Source organism: Astyanax mexicanus, chromosome 3, assembly GCF_023375975.1.
Source record: "Astyanax mexicanus isolate ESR-SI-001 chromosome 3, AstMex3_surface, whole genome shotgun sequence".
In the NCBI taxonomy this organism is placed as follows: Eukaryota; Metazoa; Chordata; class Actinopteri; order Characiformes; family Acestrorhamphidae; genus Astyanax; species Astyanax mexicanus.
Genome location: NC_064410.1, coordinates 18,428,488 through 18,451,289, shown reverse-complemented (window position 1 = coordinate 18,451,289; position 22,802 = coordinate 18,428,488). Strand labels below are relative to the sequence as shown.

Genomic DNA, 22,802 nt, shown 5'->3' with positions numbered 1-22,802 from the left:
AAAGAGGGTAGAGTGCCCTGATTCTTGTTGAGATAGAGGGGCAGGGTGTTCTGTTTCTTGTTGGGATAGAGGGGTAGAGTGTCCCAATTCTTGTTTGGATAAAGGGGTAGAGTGGCCTGATTTCTGTTGGGATAGAGGGGTAGGGTGTTCTGTGTCTTGTTGGGATAGAGGGTAAAGTGTCCTGATTCTTGTTGGGATAGAGGGGTAAGGTGTCCAGATTCTTGTTGGGATAGAGGGTTAGGGTGTTGATTTTTGTTGGGATAGAGGGTCAGGGTGTTGATCTTTGTTGGGATAGAGGGGTAGGGTGTTATGTTTCTTGTTGGGATAGAGGGTTAGGGTGTTGATTCTTGTTGGGATAGAGGGTTAGGGTGTTGATTTTTGTTGGGATAGAGGGGTAGGGTGTTATGTTTCTTGTTGGGATAGAGGGGTAGAGTGTCCTGATTCTTGTTGTGATAGAGGGATAGGGTGTTCTGATTCTTGTTGGGATAGAGTGGTAGAGTGTCCTGATTCTTGTTGGGATAGAGTGGTAGAATGTCCTGATTCTTGTTGGGATAGAGTGGTAGCGTGTTCAAATTCTTGTTTAGATAGAGGTCTAGAGTGTCCTGATTCTTAAAAGATAGAGGGGTCAAGTGTGCCGATTCTTCTTTTGGAATGGCTAGAGTGTCCCAATATCTTGATGAGATAGAAGGTTAGGGTTACGATTCTTGTTGTGAAAGAGGGTAGAGTGCCCTGATTCTTGTTGAGATAGAGGGGCAGGGTGTTCTGTTTCTTGTTGGGATAGAGGGGTAGAGTGTCCCAATTCTTGTTTGGATAAAGGGGTAGAGTGGCCTGATTTCTGTTGGGATAGAGGGGTAGGGTGTTCTGTGTCTTGTTGGGATAGAGGGTAAAGTGTCCTGATTCTTGTTGGGATAGAGGGGTAAGGTGTCCAGATTCTTGTTGGGATAGAGGGTTAGGGTGTTGATTTTTGTTGGGATAGAGGGTTACGGTGTTGATCTTTGTTGGGATAGAGGGGTAGGGTGTTATGTTTCTTGTTGGGATAGAGGGTTAGGCTGTTGATTCTTGTTGGGATAGAGGGTTAGGGTGTTGATTTTTGTTGGGATAGAGGGGTAGGGTGTTATGTTTCTTGTTGGGATAGAGGGGTAGGGTGTGTTGATTCTTGTTGGGATAGAGGAGTAGGGTGTGTTGATTCTTTTTGGGATAGAGGGGTAGGGTGTTCTGATTCTTGTTGGGATAGAGGGGTAGGGTGTTCTGATTTTTGTTGGGATAGAGGGGTAGGGTGTGTTGATTCTTGTTGGAATAGAGGGGTAGGGTGTGTTGATTCTTTTTGGGATAGAGGGGTAGAGTGTCCTGATTCTTGTTGGGATAGAGTGGTAGAGTGTCCTGATTCTTGTTGTGATAGAGGGATAGGGTGTTCTGATTCTTGTTGGGATAGAGTGGTAGAGTGTCCTGATTCTTGTTGGGATAGAGTGGTAGAGTGTCCTGATTCTTGTTGGGATAGAATGGTAGAATGTCCTGATTCTTTTTGGGCTAGAGTGGTAGAGTGTCCTGATTCTCGTTGGGATAGAGTGGTAGAGTGTCCTGATTCTTGTTGGGATAGAGTGGTAGAGTGTCCTGATTCTTGTTGGAATAGAGTGGTAGAGTGTCCTGATTCTTGTTGTGATAGAGGGATAGGGTGTTCTGATTCTTGTTGGGATAGAGTGGTAGAGTGTCCTGATTCTTGTTGGGATAGAGTGGTAGAGTGTCCTGATTCTTGTTGTGATAGAGGGATAGGGTGTTCTGATTTTTGTTGGGATAGAGTGGTAGAGTGTCCTGATTCTTGTTGGGACAGAGTGGTAGAATGTCCTGATTCTTGTTGGGATAGAGTGGTAGCGTGTTCAAATTCTTGTTTAGATAGAGGTCTAGAGTGTCCTGATTCTTAAAAGATAGAGGGGTCAAGTGTGCCAATTCTTCTTTTGGAATGGCTAGAGTGTCCCAATTTCTTGATGAGATAGAAGGTTAGGGTTACGATTCTTGTTGTGAAAGAGGGTAGAGTGCCCTGATTCTTGTTGAGATAGAGGGGCAGGGTGTTCTGTTTCTTGTTGGGATAGAGGGGTAGAGTGTCCCAATTCTTGTTTGGATAAAGGGGTAGAGTGGCCTGATTTCTGTTGGGATAGAGGGGTAGGGTGTTCTGTGTCTTGTTGGGATAGAGGGTAAAGTGTCCTGATTCTTGTTGGGATAGAGGGGTAAGGTGTCCAGATTCTTGTTGGGATAGAGGGTTAGGGTGTTGATTTTTGTTGGGATAGAGGGTCAGGGTGTTGATCTTTGTTGGGATAGAGGGGTAGGGTGTTATGTTTCTTGTTGGGATAGAGGGTTAGGGTGTTGATTCTTGTTGGGATAGAGGGTTAGGGTGTTGATTTTTGTTGGGATAGAGGGGTAGGGTGTTATGTTTCTTGTTGGGATAGAGTGGTAGAGTGTCCTGATTCTTGTTGGGATAGAGTGGTAGAATGTCCTGATTCTTGTTGGGATAGAGTGGTAGCGTGTTCAAATTCTTGTTTAGATAGAGGTCTAGAGTGTCCTGATTCTTAAAAGATAGAGGGGTCAAGTGTGCCGATTCTTCTTTTGGAATGGCTAGAGTGTCCCAATATCTTGATGAGATAGAAGGTTAGGGTTACGATTATTGTTGTGAAAGAGGGTAGAGTGCCCTGATTCTTGTTGAGATAGAGGGGCAGGGTGTTCTGTTTCTTGTTGGGATAGAGGGGTAGAGTGTCCCAATTCTTGTTTGGATAAAGGGGTAGAGTGGCCTGATTTCTGTTGGGATAGAGGGGTAGGGTGTTCTGTGTCTTGTTGGGATAGAGGGTAAAGTGTCCTGATTCTTGTTGGGATAGAGGGGTAAGGTGTCCAGATTCTTGTTGGGATAGAGGGTTAGGGTGTTGATTTTTGTTGGGATAGAGGGTTAGGGTGTTGATCTTTGTTGGGATAGAGGGGTAGGGTGTTATGTTTCTTGTTGGGATAGAGGGTTAGGCTGTTGATTCTTGTTGGGATAGAGGGTTAGGGTGTTGATTTTTGTTGGGATAGAGGGGTAGGGTGTTATGTTTCTTGTTGGGATAGAGGGGTAGGGTGTGTTGATTCTTGTTGGGATAGAGGAGTAGGGTGTGTTGATTATTTTTGGGATAGAGGGGTAGGGTGTTCTGATTCTTGTTGGGATAGAGGGGTAGGGTGTTCTGATTTTTGTTGGGATAGAGGGGTAGGGTGTGTTGATTCTTTTTGGAATAGAGGGGTAGGGTGTGTTGATTCTTTTTGGGATAGAGGGGTAGGGTGTTCTGATTTTTGTTGGGATAGAGGGTTAGGGTGTTGATTATTTTTGGGTTAGAGGGGTAGGGTGTGTTGATTCTTTTTGGGATAGAGGGGTAGGGTGTTCTGATTTTTTTTGGGATAGAGGGTTAGGGTGTTGATTCTTTTTGGGATAGAGGGGTAGGGTGTTCTGTTTCTTGTTGTAAAGTGTTAGAACTACATGGCCAGATAGACACTCCAAGCGAAAGATTATGAGAAATCTCCAAGTAGACAACTATGCAAGCGACCAAAGAAACATATAAGTGTAGTATTTTTTGACCATTGCATTATATTTAATGTAGTTTTAAAAACAGCACTTATCTACAAAACAAGCATTTAATAACTAGCTAGTAGGGTTTGTTCCTTTGCATTTTCTGATGGACTCATTATGGGAATAGAAGAATTCATATTATCTGTTATCTAATGTTCTACTGGGTTGTAGAACCCCTATGGTTCCTCTCACGTGTTGATCTGTTTTTAAGCAGTAAAGTCAGATCTGATTCAGTCTGATCACACTGGGTGCACATTTTAAGGAGTGTAAACAGAATCTGTTCAAAATAAATCCCAATACTGTGTAGATATAAAACACTGTAATGCCAGGTGTAAACAGGCCCATAGATGAGTGAGTGCACAAATCAAAAAGCTGTGCATATGCCTGCATCACTTTGCCGTCAGACAGGAACAAGAAGTTCCGTGTGTATGTATAAACAGACTCTGTTTGGATACCCCACACAACTTATGTAGTTTCTGTAGAAAAGAATTGTCGTTAGAAAATGACTCCCTGGATCACTGATCAACATGAAACTACTGGAACCGTGCCTAATGCCAGGCGAGGGCTAGAGGCGTACAAAGCCTCCACCCGTATTGAGCTGTGGAGCAGTGGATCTGTGTGGGATGAGTTGTGGAGTTTGAGATGAAGTGGATGGTCATCATTTCACTTTCTTTACGTCATTAAGAAATGCTCTTGTCACTGAATGCAATCAAATCCTTACAGCAGTGTTCTAAAATTCAGTAGAAAGTCATCTCTGGACAGAAGAGACAGTTACTTCAACAAAAGCAGGATAAACTATTTTTAATAGCCTTCATTTCCAGTGTTGGGCACGTTACTTTGAAAAAGTAATTAGTTATAGTTACTCGTTACTTCTCCAAAAAAGTAACTGAGTTACTAACGGAGTTACTCCACTATAAAAGTAATTAGTTACCAGTAAAAGTAACTATCACGTTACTTTTTATTATTCGCCCATCAAAAAAAAAGGAAATCAATTATGCATTTACTATTATTATTAGAAAAACAACAAACGAAAATAAACCCATAATGTTGACAAAAATATAACGAATTTCAAAAAAATAAAACGAAATTCTTCACACAACCAAAGAAAATTACTAAAACTTGTAATACTGAAAAACATGAAAAACGCGTCTGGGGATGAAATTAAACAAACCAAGCCACACTCAAAGGAAATATGTATATATAAACAAAACAAAATAATGGACAAAAACAACAATCTAATGACCGTTAAAATAGTATTAATATAACAGCTTCACCAAAAGAGAATAGAGCTTAGATCGGGCCCAAAACGTGCACGTTCTGCCAGAGCCCGACCCAACCCGAACCATGAACTGTCATTATGAGCCCGAACCGATCCGCCCCATAAACTGTCTGTTTTCGGTCTGATTGAATGAGCGAAATATGATCAGAATTATGTTAATTTACACTGTAACATAAAAGCATAGAACTATTATTTAATTTAAATGATTTTTAAGAACAGCTACACACAGTGCTGCAAGTCAAACGTGGAAGCGTTCACGTGCGCCCAAAGCTACGTGATTACATTTTAATTGTATTTATTTATTTATTTTTTAGTTTTTAGGGTGGGCTTGCTAGTTTTTATTAGTTTGTCACACATCTCACACACTGTATCTCCTGTTTCTCTTTTATCTCCTCGCGCTCATATTGTAATCCCATACATAGTTCTGCAGTTTTTCAGTGTTTTCTGACGTATTTTGCGGCTAGCGCGAGCGCTTTACACAAGAACTAACGCCACAGACCACGAAGTGATACGCGCTCGGCAACACCTGCCGCTGTACAACTCCGCTGTACAACAGCTCTTATAAATAAATTAAACACGAAAATTAGGGTATTCTATCAGTAATTTCAGTTCGTTTTAGTTAATTTTATAAACACAAGCAGCTAAAAAGAGCTTAACGTCCTTAAATCGGAACTTGGCCTGTCCACGGCAATCACTGAATTGATTAGAGCACCCAAATCATCACAACTGTGCCTCACTTCACCACGCCAAACCACAGGCACAGCGGCCAGAAGCTCAAGTTCACCGGACAGAGGAGGGGTTAACCAGGGCAAAGCAAAGTTAAAACAAAAAAAAGTTCATAGAGCGGCTAAAGTAACGTGCAGTAACGGGGTGTCGGAAATGGTAACGGCGTTATAGTTACAGTCATAGTAATTAGTTAGATTACTCGTTACTGAAAAAAAGTAACGGCGTTAGTAACACTGTTCATTTCAGAAGAAACAACTTTTGTCTACTTGTCACACTGGTGTCCATATGCATGTCTGGACTTTTGGTTTCCCAGAAGAATATTACACTCCCTCTACCAGTTTGTCTTCATTCTCAGGTAAACAGAGCACACATACTCTGTCTTCCAGGTAGTTTAGTAGAAAACAGGTCTCATCAGACCTCAGGCCACCTTCCATCACTCCTAGTTTCAGTTCCCACAAGTGGATAGGGGTCAGCAAGGGCGCTCTTAATATTCACCAGTTTCCAATAAGGAGCTGTTTTCAAATGTTCCTTTGCGTAAATAGAGCTGGACCATTATTCTATATCAATATTTATTGATAATAACGCTGATTATACATTTTTAAAACACATTTTCTGCAGCTAAATGCCAGTGTCCTGAGCTTTATGACTCAACACCAGAAAAAAAACATACATAGCAGAATACACATATCATATTAAACAGCTAAATTTATCTTATCCAAGTGTAACCTTCTTATGATAGTGCTGTGTAGAACTTGGTAATACAATATCAATTTCACAATATACGGCTTGATTTAAAATATGATAATAATTACAATATTTTGTTACATTTTGTAAGCCAGATATATTGTAATTGATATAATACAATTTTAGAAATAAAACTGCAATGGTATATCAAATGTATAAAGCTGAGTAAAAGTAAAGTGTACTTTGTCTACAAAATACAACACTATTTTTACATCTAAACTAATAAATAAAATATCATTAGTTTTTTTGTATCTGCACAGTTTTGCAAAATAAAATATCCCAATATGATACAATATTAATATATTCTTACAAGCCTATCCTTTAATATATAGAAATTCAAAGTTTTAAAACTTTATTTTTGGGGGGAAAATATAAATGTGGTAAAATTAGCACAGGGAAAATTTATTGTTTAAATTAAACTGTAAATAGAGACGGAGAGTCTGTTACAGGGAAAAAAATCATATTAAAAATTAGATGCAATCAATCAAATATAGGCAGCGCTAGAGGAGCTTTACCTGTGGTGGCACTGTGTCCTGTCCATGCTTTTATACTGTAATTAGTCCTTAGGAACAGTGTGTAAAACTGCCTCCACCATGTTTGAAGATTGTGCTTTATTCTGAATAGCTCTCACTGTATGTTGTTGATCTGCTTCAAAATGTTTTTTAGTAAAATAGTGAATTCTGTTACTTAACTCAATAATTATAGGGTCAGAGACAAATAAGAGTTGGCATGATGTCCAAATTAAAAATATGCTTTAAACGTGTTAAAACAACATGTTAGATGTTTGTTTAAATGTATAGTTTGCATTTCTGTTGGTGTCATAGTATTTTATATGACATTTCTACCATTTTAATCAATTAAAGACTCACAGTCCCTTTAAATTGTCAGATGGTGTAATCATAAAAAGGGCACCAAATATTAAATAATTCTTCTTTCTAGAAGTTATGCAAGAGTCCTGGTGACAAAAAATGTATTAATTATGAAATAAAATCTCAAATTTTATATTGGATTTTTGTTGCACTGAGCAAGTCAGTGTGCTGTAGACATTAATGTTTTCTTTCTATTTTTGGGTCAGTTGGTTTAAAATCATTTTAAATGTAATTTTCACAGTTTAGTATAGGGTAAAATCATATTCATTGTAACCTTTTTGTTAAATTTCAGATTGTTATGAGAAATATTGATTACACCAATTAACATTTATCGGTTACACCAACTGACCGACTATCTGTAGAAAGAATGACAAATGGCCCAAATCCAATATTCGTATATTCTTGGCTGTTTGCACAGTTTCTAAATGTGACCCCTTTCTGACATTAGTCTGCAAAGTCTACTCTGTGCACATGTACAAAACAGCAGCGCTTCATGTGAAGCTTCGGTTTCATCCTTGCCACTTTTTAGGCCACTTTTACCAGCTATGTGAGCGTGGCCATAGCTCTCCGATACTTGTCAAAACTCTCAGATAACATCTCCTTAAAAAAACGAGCAGGCGATTAATCGCATGCTCTACTGGAGCCAGTTAAACCTTATAAAGAGCTGTGCTGCATTTCCCCTGCGTTACAGTGTGCTCTGTAGTGTACAGAGGCAGTGAGTGTACAGGTCCAGCACGGCCGCTGTGGCCATTTAACCCAATCAGCTCTTCCCCTGCTGCATTAGGGCTTCATCAGCAGGCCGGCGCCGGGGGATCAGCTCTGCATGAGATCAGCTCTGGATGAGCGGCGCCGGCTATGAATAAATCTCTGCACTGCAGCACAACCGGGGGGCTGGGGGTCTCCGCAGGGCCTGCTGTCCTCTCTCCTCCTATAATCAGCATATTCAATCAGTCTCAAGTGTTTTTTATAATCTTTCTTACAGACGCGATGCAGCTCAGCACCGGCATGAATGACCAATGACACACAGACTGGAGCTCAGCTTTTATCATGAATAGAAAGGAAGTGTACTTTACTGTAGGACTGCAACAATTAGTCAATATAATCAGCAATCTCAACTTTAAATATCTGTCAATTCCAAATTTAACTGTGGACTATTTGTCCATGTGTAACAGCAAAACACTCCACACAGTGCTGGACCCAGAAACACTCTGGAAAAGGAAATGCTGTTTTTTTACACTTGAAATCCTTTAATTTTCGCAGAAAATCACCAGTCGTCCTTTTAATCTGATGCACCTTATGTATGGATTTTACTGGTCAGGTTGTAAGAGGCAGTAAAGCCATTCTGCTGAAGTGCAGCGTTATACAGGAGTTTCAGTGAAGTTTCTCCAGTACCGGGGCTGTAGTAGCATTAGCATTAGCCACTTACCGTGCTAAATGGTAGCTCTTTTGCCATTTAGAGCTGAGTATTATCAGCCTGTAGCCTGCTGCTAACCACGGCTAGCACAGCTAGAGCAGTATTAGCATTACCCGCTAGCTAATATTGGAAATAATATGAAACACTTGCTAATATCGCCATGGCTTACCGGAACTCTCAGGGTTCCTCAGTGTGGCTAGCTTTAGTAGAAATCTGGAAATCTAAGCTTACTGTAAATAAACAGAAGTGCTTTACTCACCCAAATAAACAGTTTTCAGGAGAAAACACAGAAATCTGTGTAACATTAAAAGACTTTAAAAGAATGTCGGTTTTTTTAGAATTACAGTTTTGTTTACTTAACATAGCTTAGCTTTACTGGTCATGCTGTTTTAGAATTAGAATTCACCCCTGTGCCTTACTAGTGCCTTACTAGTGTCTCAGAATGCACTTTGTTATCCAGTGCACCTTATGTATTAAAATATACCAAAAAATATATGTTTAATAATAGTGCACCTTATAACCCGGTGAACCTTATAGTGTGAAAAATACGGTAGGCTCACTCACTTAGACTGGTCACCAAAAGTGACAAACACAACAACTTAAATATTAACTCACAAAATATCAGCATATATATTTACATTTAGACCTGTTCTGGACATCTTCTGCAAATATATAGAGTATGTATGTAAATACATTTTAAAATCACTGTGAGATAAGCATACGTAACAAGAGGCACATTTCTTTCTGTAAGTCAAAGTCTCAGCTCACAAGTCTTAGATAGAAATGTGTGTTTCTGTATATTATTCCAGCACATTTAAAAATAGGTTTAGAGTAGATTTTATTAAAAATGAGATTAATGACAGTTTAACTACAGTTTTTACATTGTTGTAGCTCAGTTTGTACTGAACTTTGGAAACGAATTATTTCAGTAGGTAAAAATCAGTCTACCTCAGAAGTGTCTGAAGGGGCTCAATCTCCAGAGGGTTAAGAAGAAGATTAATCAACTATGATTAATCACAGAAAATTGTTGTGATTAATTTGTTTATTTTTTAAGTAATTAACACCACTAATAACAACACCTGACTGTTCTTGTTTGTTTATTTATTAATTTTAATTAAACCTTTTGGTGCCTCTGAGCACTGGGTGACTCTGGGCAGTGGCCAGGTGGTCCATATGGTAGATCCTGCAGTGGGAGTTGGTTTAAATTTGGAACAGGTTAGAATAGGCTAGAAAAGAGGTCGAGTGTTATAATAATGCATCTACAAAATCAAGCCTAAGACACAGAGGAGAAATAAAGCGATGCGAGTGAATCTCTGCAGTGCTGGCCCGCTGGACTCAGTGGGAGCTGATTTGGACAGGCCCGTGTTTCTGTAAAGATTAATTGAATTAATTGCACTCAGTTAGAGAGAAATCCGCTTGCTCTGAAAGCTCCGTCCTTGATGAAAGTGAATTAACGGTGAAACCGATGCTTTCAAATTTGCTGTGTCTGTTTGTTTTGGTTCTCTCTTCGGATGGACATCAGGAGTAAACAGATTATCATCCCTGGCTGAAATTCAGTAACAGCTACCCACTGATTCTGATTGAAAATCACTTCTACTCTATTTAATTCTCATCCAGAATCACGCATCCTAATTAGAGCTGAGCTAAAGAGCATTTTACAGGCTTCAGACACTCGCTGGTGTCCCAGATTAACTATCCAAGTGTTTGGTCTGAAAACCACCCTTTAAACATTTGATATTTACTTGTAATAATTAATGCATATTCCAGACTAAACAGCGTTAGAGATGAGGTTAGGCTGTGAAGCTAAACTTAGCATCTTAGGAGCTACATTTTTGAACCCGTACATTATTTAAAGTGAAATTAAAATTTCGAATAAGAGCCTCTAGGCAAAGCTAAGAAGGTTTATTTGATTAAGCAAATACATTTTCACTCCCGAATAAATGAGTCGCTCCCAGGACAAATTCTGGGCTTGTTTAGGGGACAAACTTATTATCACTGGTTTGTTTTCACACACAATAACTGTGGATTGATTACAGAAGTCCATGTGTCACTTTTCTGCGTGTAGTTTCAGTAAAGCTTCGTCCATTTGCTGCTTTTTATTATTTTTATTGTATATAAACACTGCTGTGAGCTGTGAGGAACAGAGCTTTTGGGATGCTCAGCATTTTACTGTGCAGGAGCTCCACCAATCAGATCAGTGGGATCTAACAACAGAGTACAACAATGATATCAAATGGTTGGGGTTTTAAACACAATAGAAGATTACCCACTACAAACACCAATCTTTATATCTAAACTAATAGTTAAGAATTTATTCTCTTTTTTGGAAAATAAATATATTAGTCAAAGTCTAAATATCACAATACAATATTGATGTTTCCTTGCTATCTTTTCTCATAAAGACCCACTTGCTGTCCTTTCTGTCACTCTGCTCTTCTGACCTTCACCCCTCTCCTTCCCGTTAACAGGAGGAATATGGAGGTGTAAACAGCCTGTGTTGACTGTCACAATAAGGGCTGAGGATTCATACTGGACTGTACCCGGAACAGGGCGGAGCAGTGGAGCAGGTACTCCACACCAGAGCACACAGAGTGAGAGAAAATGCCGGACTAATTTGTAGTCTTACACTAATTTAGTTTAGTCATTGTACAGCACCGATGTAATATATTATATATATACACTATATTATATTATATTATATTATATTATCTATACAGTATATTCTCTACAGATTACAGCAAGTCACAGAGTAGCACATTTTCCAAAATTTCTTTATCCTATTAAAAATGTACCCTTATACAAAAATACAATGTTATTGTTTTATTACTGTGCCTTTAAGACTAATATATGTAAATAAGCTCTGCTCTGGTTGGCTGAATAATCTTATTCAACAGCAGTTTAAACAAACTGAAGTATGTAACTCGTATAAATGTGTAGAGCTAGACCACTAACTTACTACAATAGACACTTCACCTTTTCCTGAAGTTCTGTGAGTCTACTGCTTTTTGAAAAGGGATCCCTGACACCCACACATTACATACAATATAAAGCATATTTCAAAAAGATTGGGGGTGAAGTGTTTAATGTTACTTCCCTGAGTTTTTTATCAGATGCTATAAGCTGAACAGATATATATGGGAAAAAATTAGACCACTTAAAAATGATGAGTTTCTTTGATTTTACCCAATTGAAAACCTCTGAAATATAATCAAGAGGAAGATGGATGATCACAGGCTGAACTTCTTGCATTTTTGTACCAGGAGTGGCATAAATTTATCCAAAAGCAGTGTGTAAGACTAGTGGAGGAGAGCATGCCAAGATGCATGAAAACTGTGATTAAAAATCCAGGATTATTCAACCAAATATTGATTTCTGAACTCTTAAAACTTTATGAATATGAACTTGTTTTCTTTGCATTATTTGAGTCTGAAAGCTCTGCATCTTTTTTGTTATTTCAGCCATTTCTCCTGTTTTGCAAATAAATGCTCCAAATAACAATATTTTATTTGGAATTTGTGAGAAATATTGTGCGTAGTTTAGAATAAAACGACCTATAAACCTATAAATAGCAAAATCAAAGAAATATATATATCATATATATAGTTTTTTTAGATTTGGACAGCTTGTTTTAAAACATCAAGTATCAGCTAATACTGCTAAGAAGAAAATCATGGATACATAAACTGTGTTAATATAGGAAAATAATATTTACTAAATTACATAATTGTTTATGAGAGAGCAACAACCAGCTTAGCTGTGCCTATGTATGATTTTCTGTTTTCACAAGAATCTGACTCCTGAATCTGACTCCTGACTCCTGAAGGCCGAATTTTAACAGTACCCCAGAGCTTATTGTTCAGCTGAGACATGTTTGCTCTCCTAATTTTGCTTCTTTAGGAACTAAAAGTATACAACGCACAGACCCCACACCCCTACACTGTATCTCAATTCATCAACAGATTTCTTTTAAGGTTATTTCCATTTCATTGGAAATGTAAACTCCAGGAGACTCCTCTATCTGGAGACTCTAAAGCTACATCACCTTACCTCAACCAATCATCAGCTTTCACTTGTCTTTAAAAGACCTCTTATCACACCTCTCTTCTCGATTTCAAAAGAGTGTAATTCACACTTCCATCCTCCTTTTTTTAAATCGATGAACACACTTATGGATTTGGAGGGGTTTGTAAATTACTAAAAACTAGTAAAACAATTGTCAACAAAAAAAGAAAAGAAAAGGTTTCAGATGATGTTTTACTTCTGATTTCTGATGTTTGTTAACTACGTTAACCTGGTCGCTTCAGCAGCAATCCGTGTTTGTATTAATAAGAGGAGTCAGTGTCGGAGAGAGGGCTTTGGCCTTGCTCTTTAATGAGGCACTGCGGTTTGTTTTGCCTGGGCTAATGGCGAACACTGAGACGATTATTTCAGCCAGAACAGGGTAATTGATTTTGCTCACTGAGCCTAATGCATCTGAGGCAGGCCTGGACCAGAAGTTACTGAACGGAGGGGTGGGGTGTCAGTATATAATCTCTGTTCTGTAATCAGATTCAGAGTATTTCTTTCTGTTGTAGTTAAACAGATTGTTTTAAATTAGTGAAAAGTATACACTGACAAGTCAAGTGCTGAATTAACTCACAGACTTGATTTTAACTCTTTTCCAGGGTTTATATAGTTAAATTCTTTTTGGAGTAAAATCAACACTTTAAACATAGCTAAACATTTAACACACTGCCAGAGTTACTTTTTAACTCCCTATATTGTTAAGCTAACATTTAAAGAGTTAAAAATGAATTAGACGAAGATATATATAATCAATATGACTAACAGTTGTCTATTTAGGAAAGGTTAGCTTGTTTTTGGCTCTTAATGCTGCTTCCTCTCTGCCAGTCTATTTGCTGATTGCATAGTGTAGTTCTCTGTGCACTTTCAGGACTTGTTCACACTTTACAGTACGGAAAATAGTACAGTTAGGCCCATAACTATTTGAACAGTGACACAATCTTCATGATGTGATCTCTGCATGCCACCACACAGGATATGAAATTAAACAAATAAGATGCAATTAAAGTATAGATTTTCAAATTTAATTCAAGGAGCTGAACAGAAATATCCCATTACAAGATCAGGACAAGTTCAGGACCATATTTCTTTAAAGCCTCCTCATTTCAGAGGCCCAAAAGTAATTGGAAACATTATCTTAAAAGCTATTTTATGTGCTGTATGGGCTTTTCCCTCATGAATATAGCATCAGTTAAACAGGTAAAAAGGTCTGGAGCTGATTCCAGGTGTGGTATTTGTATTTGGAATCTGTTGCTCTGAACCCACAGCATGCGGTTAGAGGAGCTCTCAATGGAACAGAAACAGATCATCATTAGTCTGAGAAAAGAAAGAATCCATCAGAGTGAAAGTCTTTCTTGTACCCATATTTTTTGTTCCAGTAAAGATTTTAGGATTATAAACATTATCATCAACTGAATATGTGTCAAAAACTTACAAAATTGTCTGGCTTTCAAATGAAGTATGTATAATTAAAATATATATTGTTTATTAGTACAGTGATATACAAATGTCCCTGGCTGGTTCAGTGGTACAAACTCTAAAGATCAATATTATACCTTTGAGGGTATTCAATTAAATTCTATAGCGCTTTTTACAACAAAAGTTGTCACAAAGCAGCTTTACAGGGAAAAACAGGCTCCACGCCTCTTATGAGCATCACCACAGAGATGCCAACTATTGTGGGACACAGTGGGAGAGGAAAAACTCCCTTTAAGAGGAAGAAACCTTAAAAAGAACCAAGACTCAATCAGAGGAACCCATCCCCCTCAGGTCGACCCACTCAGTACAAACAAATCACAAACAAATAACAGAACAAAACAACAGTACAGAGAGATAATGTGAGCTATAGCTAATGTAACAGGTACTAATTGATGAATATAAAAATGTACAATTATGGTACAATTATAAATAGTGTACCTTTGATTACACGAAAGAACTTATATTCTACCTCTGTTGTTTAGTGTGCAGAATCTTTTCTAGGGTGAAGAAAAAAACACTTACAGCATCCACCAATGGAAGTAGTAGGTTTATCAGTATCTCAGTATACCATAAAGAGAAGATTAAATGAGAGCAAATACAGAGAGTTCACCACAAGCTGCAAACCATTAATAGAAAGGTCAGATGAGACTTTAACAAAAAACATCTGAAGAATCAGCCCAGTTCTGGAACAACATTATTTGGACAGACAGGTAAAACTAAGATCAACCAGTACTAAAATGATGGAAAGAAGAAGGTATGGAGACGACTTGGAATGAATCGACACAAAGTACACCACATCTTCTGTTAAACACGGTGGTGGTAGTATGGGCGTGCATGGCTTCCAGTAGCACTGGGTCACTGGTGTTTATTAAAGATGTGACAGAAGACAGAGGCAGAAGGATGAATTCTGAAGTGCACAGGGATGTACTTTCTGATCAGGTTCAACCAAATGCAGTAAGGTTGATTGGACAGCCTTTCACAGGACAGATGGACAATGACATACTGTGTATAGAGTGAGTGCTATAACATGTAATATTACCAATATTAGTAATATTGTAATATAGTAGTACCAATATTACACGTTATAACACGAACCTTGAGTGTATTATTGCGATTATACCACAGTTCCATTATCGCTGTTTATTAAAAGATTTTGAGTTAAACAGGACGAGAAAATGCGATCTGTTTAGTTATAAACACTCCGCCTGTTAAAATAGTTCCATAGCTGCTCTGCTTATAGCTGTGCTGTAAGCTCTGCATTATCTGCCATTTCAGTAAAAATTGTGGAAATCTAAGCTTATTGTAAATAAACGGAAACGCTTTACTCCCCCAAACAAACGTTTTTCAGGAGAGAAATCTGTGTAGATTAAAGCCCAAGTGCTCATTTGACTGAAAGAAAATGTTTTTATTTTTTAAGAATTAAGGTTTAGTTTACTTTGGCGCCCCCAGCGGCGAGACCTGCAGAATTACAAGAATCCACCTTACATTTAGCTTAAAATATCCTATATTAACTGTAAAATATAAACTTTTAAGCTTTTATTTTAATAATAACAACTGTTAACCTGATATTAGTGGCTGATAATGTGTGTAATAATCTGTATTTTCGAATCGCTGGGCTTATTTATTTGTGAGATCGCGCCTATTGGAGACATGGCGTTTCTGCACTGTGCCTATGGGATCCAGCACGTCGTGTTTGGTTTGTATTTGATTTGTAAGTGTTGCATCATTGCTAGGTTACCTATATGTGGTGGAGTAATACGTACCGAAAAACGTACCGAAAAAAAACGTACCGAACCAAGCGGTTTATTCTGAATTTTCTGTACCGTTACACCCCTAGTAGCTTGTTGTATGTATTTTTTGTATCGTGTTGGACACTTGTTCTTGTTTGTATTGTTTGAATGTGATATTTTTGATGAATTGTTTTCTTTTCATTTCATTTTTTTTTTTTTGAGAACTGATCAGAGACTACAGATGAAAAGTATCTCCTAAAATTAACTCTGCCTCATTTATAGAATGTATTATTCTCTGCTGATTAATCCACACTGTCCCCTCAAAATAAACAAATAAATAATGAAATTAAATACATTTAGAACAATGGAATATAATGACAGAGTACAACACTGCCATCTAGTGGGCGGGGTTTAAACACAACACTAAATGAACCACTGTCTGACATCAATCTTTACATATAAACTAATAACTAATAATTAATAACAAGTATTGTGTTTTAAAGTGATACAGTATTGTAAAACAGAATATTACAATACGATATCAATGCCTTGTGACACTCCTAGTTATTACAGATTAAATAAGAACTGATGAGAAAAAGCAGTGAGCTGTTCGGCAGCCACTGCACTCGTTTCAGCACAGGTTTGGCCGTACCCTGCAGGACTGACCTGTTTGGAGTCAGGTGTATTTTCTGGCTCAGGTCCAGCCTCAGAAAGCCACAGTGTTGAATATTTAACCATTCCCACCGGCGCAGCAGAACGGAGGCGTTCCCTGAGAGAGAGTGTGCCATCTGTGGGGCAGAGTGACCTCAGAGACGCTCTACACTCACAACCGCGAGAGCTGCGAGAGCTGCAAGAGGTCAAGAGGCCAAAGCTCTGTTCTGATTGGCTGTCATGTGTTGTACTTCATTCAAAAAGCAAACCAGGAGGAAACACTACGGTATATATGTATAAAACATATCATAACCTGCCAAACTGCTATAGGATGAATAAGCAGATATGCAAAACTGTACAACTTTGTTTTTATAGGTCTGTGTATTGCGAGAACTGGCTGATTGAATATATTGCAATACTGTAAGCAATGTGATAAATCACAATTATTTAAACCACAAATTAGGAAAACTGCAAGTGTATAAAAACAGGTGGCGGGGTTTAAACAAATCACCATATGAACCATTCACTGTCTAACACCAATCTTTACATCTATACTAATAATTAAAAGTAGATACTGTAAATTCAGTATTCAAAAACGAATATCACCATACTTCAACATATCCATTTTTTCTTAAACTCTTACACCCATTATGTATTTTTAACTTCACTGATCATTTAGGTGTACTTTGTACTTATATAATAAATACAGACTGTAGTTCTGTATCTGTTTGTCTTTATAATTATTATTGTACTCCTCCTTTCACCCTGTTCTTAATGCTAAGCACCCCACAGGATAGATTACCACAGAGCAGTTATTATTATTTGGGGGTGGGTCATTATTCTAAGCACTGCAGTGATTAGCACTGATTAGCATGGTGGTGGTGTGTATGAGGTGTTAGTATATGTTGTGCGATACAAGTGGATCAGACACAGCAGTGCTGCTGGAGTTTTTAAACACCTCAGTGTCACTGCTGCACTAAAAATAGTCGGCATCCTGTGGGAAGAGTCCTGTATGACTCGCACAAACTGACTCTAACTTTACACTGCAGTGATTAATGCATCAATAATAACCATCCAAACCTGGGGCTAGTAGTGTTTTAAGAAAATGATTTAAGTTTGATAAAAACTTTTGAGAGGCAATATGTATTACAATAAAAAGTGCAAAATGATAATTATTTTTAAAGGTTTGTTCTTTTAAAAGGATATAATTACATTATTATCTTATCATATTATCATTGCATCAGTTTCCGTAAAGCTGCTTCGTGACATCTGTTGTAAAAAGCACTATACAGATACATTTGATTTAGTGACAATTAATACATTACTTGCTATATTATTCTGAAAAAAAGTTTCCGTTTCCATTTCCATTTCAAACAAGCACAGGACATTAACTCTTTTTTAAATCTTTAAACCACCGTCTATAGACCAGCCGAAACTCATTAGTCCTAAACTACCTTTATTTATAGTCTACAATCCAGCAAAACAGAGACATGAGTCACACTGCATGTGTGTGTGTGTGTGTGTGTGTGTGTGTGTGTGTAAAGGCTGGGGGAAATGGAAAAACCAAAGCTTTTCAGAATAAAAAGATAATAGCAGTAAATTTTGCTTCTTTGTAGGGGAATAACAACACAGTCAGACTGACACAAGACTATTTTATATATTTTAGGCATTAGGTGGTTTTAAAGTACCCATATTTATGAAAAATGATAGAGTTTGATGTAGTATGTTAATACTTATCATTTTAAACAATTATAAGCTTTTCAGCAGCCAGTTTTGAATTCACTAAATTCACTCAAAAAAAAAAAAACACATTAATCTGTCTATAGGGCTACATTCATTTAACCCTGTTACTGCACTCATACTGGTTTTATAAAGAAAGTTTTAGTAAAACTTTCTGTTCAAGTAATTAGAAAATAAATTATTTATTCATCTATGGATATTGAAGGTGAGTCGGTCTGGTCAAAAAGGTCAAAAATGTGACCTTGGTCTTGTAAAAAATGTTTTAAATAGCCCCATGGTAATAAAATATAATGCAATAAAATGTAGAATATTGATTAAGCATACAGTCCATATGCATACAATTAAAAATATTTATGTCTATACAGCTTATAAACACTTAACCCTGCTACTAGACTTATTCTTAAGTTATAAAGACTGCCTATGCCTTGCCTGCTTTGAGACAGAATCCAATCAGAAAAGAGATAATTTGCATGTATTACTACTAAAGTGTTTTATATGTAAGATAACAGTATGAGATTAGAAAATGGTCATGTGGAAATCTATTTACTTTAACAACAAAAATGACCCTTTTGATTATAAATGACCCCTTTGATAATATAAGTATAATGTAATAAAAGCCATAATATTGGCCCTTTAATACAGTTATGCTGATAGTAAAGCAGTCAGCAGTCAGCTGTGGTACAAATTATCTAAAGATTGATATCTACTCTAGAAAATGTTCATATCACTTGAGTGATAAGTAATATATATATATATATATATATATATATATATATATATATATATATATATATACAATTTCTTTAAAAATGTCCATATACAGAAACTAAGCAGCAACTTAGCCCTGCTAACTTAAATTCAGCTTTTTAATAAGAAAGAAAATAGCCAGAAAACATTATTTGCATAACAAGTAGGACTGCAATAATTAGTTAACATAATGGACAATGTTGATTATAAAAATTAGTTGACTCCAAGTATCAGCTAATCATTAATTTGTAATTGCAAGGAGGAGGGAGAGGGAGGGGGAATGGCTGCTCATTCACGTACTTCACACTCAGCTCTTACCCACCAAAAACATTTCATATCTAAACATTCTCTGTGTATTTAAGGGCATTTAAATTCCATTTTCAGCTGTTTCTATCATTTTTAGAAATTGAACTAAAATTGACTAATCAGAAATAATGATCGCCCTGCAAGTCAACTACCATAATAATTCTTTGTTGCAGCCCTGATAAGAACTACTTAACTGTATGACCGAAAATATCAAACTTCAATGCCCAAAGTAGAATAAACCTATACAGAAAAATGCAGGATATTGGTATTTTAATGCAGCCAGACTCAGATATGATAGATATGATACAAATTAGATAAAGTCTGCTAAGGCTAAAGAAGGAGGCCATATCTCTGTTTTAAAGCATACAGTCCAGACTTTATGATGTCACAAAACACCATTAACATATACAGCTTAGATTTTATCCTCTGTAAACCACTTACACTGAAGATATAAGAAATATTTTAGCAAGATCTACTTTTTTTAATTAAGAAAGAATACAAGACAGGCCAATCAGAAAACACATAATTTGCATTAATAGGTCAGAAATTGGTTGTGTAAGAAATAATTTTCTACATAAACAAAAATAATGGAAACATTATACAATAAAATACAATAAAGAGTCACAAATGTCTTAACTAATTTATAAGTGACACTAGTTGAGACTTTATTAAAAATTACTCATGTGTAATGCTGGTAACAATAATACATTTAGACTTTGCCTCGATAAATAATAAAATGAGACATTGTGTTGTATTGTTAATTAATGTACCCTTAATGTAAAGTTTTACTAACGTAAAAAAGTAAAAAGAGTAAGAAGCAGTATATTGGTGCTGTTCTGCAGTCAGGCAGAGAGACAGGTGATCAGGTGTGTACAGGTGAACTGAAGCTGCTGTTTACTCTGCAGGAGGAGGAGGAGGCTGGCTCTCTCTTACCTGGGCTGAGTCGTGGCTGTTGGCCATCTCAGGTGTCGTGATGGTGGCAGGTCGGGTGGCAGTGGTTGTGGCTGGTGCTGCCCTGTCACTGCTGGAGCGGGTCTGGACCGGCGGGGAGCATCGCAGCGCGGTGGGCGGAAGTTGTGAAGGTTAAGATCATCTCAGACTGACTCTGCTCATCCCACAGCCCCCCCACACCCCCACACAGGGGCATCTTCTCCCCCAAACCCCGCTCTACCGGACCCGGGTACCCGCAGGCTGAGGACGGTGTGAGACAGCAGCGGAGCTACAGCGGGAGCCGCGCGCAGGCTGCTTTGATCCCTTGTTGCATCTTCTTTAGCGTTATCTCCTCAACTGACCGCGCGCGGCTCTCAGGCTAGATCAAACGCGGTGTGCGAGACTCGCCAATGTTTCCCTCTCCACCAGTTTTCAGAACAGCCCCGCCTTTCTGCGATCTGATTGGCTGGTAAAGCAAACTTAAAGGCAGTCTTCCGTTCTACACTGCCGAAGCCCCGCCCCCTATGCTTGTATTGAATGATACTGTAGCTCCTGCTCACAGGCAGAATGCTGAAGGCCCGCCTTACTGTGCTCTGATTGGCTGGTAGCCCACACTCAAAGGCAGCCTGCAGTTCCACAACACCGAACCCCCGCCCAAAAGCCTGCCCTCCTCTGCTCTGATTGGCTGGTTACTCATAGTCACTAGAAGTCTGTGGTTCTAGAAGGCAATATAGCCCCGACCTCCTGGGCTCCGATTGGCTGGTAGCTCATAATCAATAGCAGTTTCCCATTCTAGAATGCTGAAGCCCCGCCCCTAAGGGCTTGCATTAAATGATAGCTCTTGCACACAGGCAGTTTGTCTTCTAGAATGCTAAAGCCACGCCCACCTGTGATCTGATTGACTGGTTGTTCATAATCACACAAAGTCTGTCGTTCTGAAACTCTGAAGCCAGAACAGCTCCTGCTCACAGGCAGCTTCTTAAATGTGTTCATCTAGAACACCTGTGCTCTGAATGCCCGGTTGCTCATATAATAACTACATTATTACAGTTAGAACATTGGTTCTCAATCTGCGGAAAGTGTATGACACCCAAAGGTGGTACCCCAGATGATCTAAGAAAATTGGCTGCGTGCACAAAATATTACAAAATACTATAGATTTAAATCTTTGAGGTGTTCATTCTTTGAGGTGTGGCTTAAAAAACTGAAACATCAGTGACAGCAATTTACTAACCATTAAATACAGTTTAGTGAGACACCTAAAGGGCACTACTCCAAGGGCAAAAGTCCACTCATTGAAGGGCACTCATTAACACCCATTATCAACATTTCCTAATCTAGAGGCTCATTATCTTCATTTATTGTAAGAAGAGGCAGCCTAGCTGCATTCAGTCACCTTATTTAATAAGAAGGGTACACCCCTTGGGGCCCACTTTGGTCCGCCAGTGGTTCTTAGGTCCATCTTCCCATCAACCAGCTTCTCTGTCCCTGCTGAAAAAAGCATCCCCACATGATGATGCTGGGGCATGATGCTGCTACCATCCTGTTTCATAGTGGGAATGGTTTGTTTTGCATTTAGGCCAAAAAAGTTCAACTTGGTCTCATGTGACCACAGCAAATTCTTCCACACGTTTTCTGTGTCTCCTACATGGCTTGTGGCAAACTGCAAGCAGCATTTTGTGTTTCTTCTTGCCACTCTTCTATAAAGGCCAGGTTTGTGGAGTGTACAACTTATAGCTGTATACAGATTCTCTCATCTGAGCTGTTGATTTCTCCAGCTCCTCCAGAGTGACTATGGGCCTCTTGACTGCTTCTCAGACCAGTGCTCTCCTTGCTCTCCTTCATCTGTCAGTTTTTGTTTGGATGGGCCACCATGTCTTTTTAGGTTTGCAGTTGTTTGCATACATTTTCATTTTTGGATGATGGATTGAACAGTGCTCCTTTGAATGCTTAAACCTTGGGTTATAATTTTATAACCTAACCCTGCTTTAAACTTCTCCACAATTTTATATAAATAGATGTGTACAGTTTTGTAAAACCCAAGGAGAGAAAGAGATAGCTTGAAAAGAATTAAACCCACTACTGATATATACTTTGGTGATACAGTGCACACACTGTCACAAATTCCTGTGTTTTTAACAGTAAATTCATGCATTAAATAACTGCTAATGATGTTCTGTTGTACAACTGTAGAATGCAATGCATCTTGGGGTTCCCTATGGTAACAGCTGCCACCTGAATACATAGCAGGAACATCTGAGGAAAACATGTGTTTATACTTAAAACGATTCCCAGGAATTTACTGCATTGTTGTGAGACTAAACACCTGGCAAAAACACACAAATCTACTACATGCAGAAGCTTTTTTTTACACAAACATTACATTTTCCTATTGGCCCCTAAAATTCCTTTATTTGCATAATGGATGTGTACCCCCACCTCTAACTCACCATCAATGTGGTGCGTGGCATTTATCACTGTGTTCATCTGCTATATGATATATTTAACTCAAATTGCTGATCGGAACAACCAATGATTTATAAAG

General features: G+C 38.1%; 1 protein-coding gene across 1 annotated transcript in view; it reads right to left on the bottom strand.

Annotated features, from left to right (window-relative positions):
• The window catches only part of pkn1b (protein kinase N1b), a 92,352-nt gene extending 71,696 nt beyond the window's left edge, over nt 1-20,656 (bottom strand). The window contains exon 1 of the mRNA XM_049476147.1: nt 20,261-20,656. Within this exon, the coding sequence (XP_049332104.1) occupies nt 20,261-20,287 (27 nt within the window). The 5' untranslated portion in view covers nt 20,288-20,656. The remainder of the gene's footprint in view (nt 1-20,260) is intronic.
• Nucleotides 20,657-22,802: the final 2,146 nt, after the last annotated feature.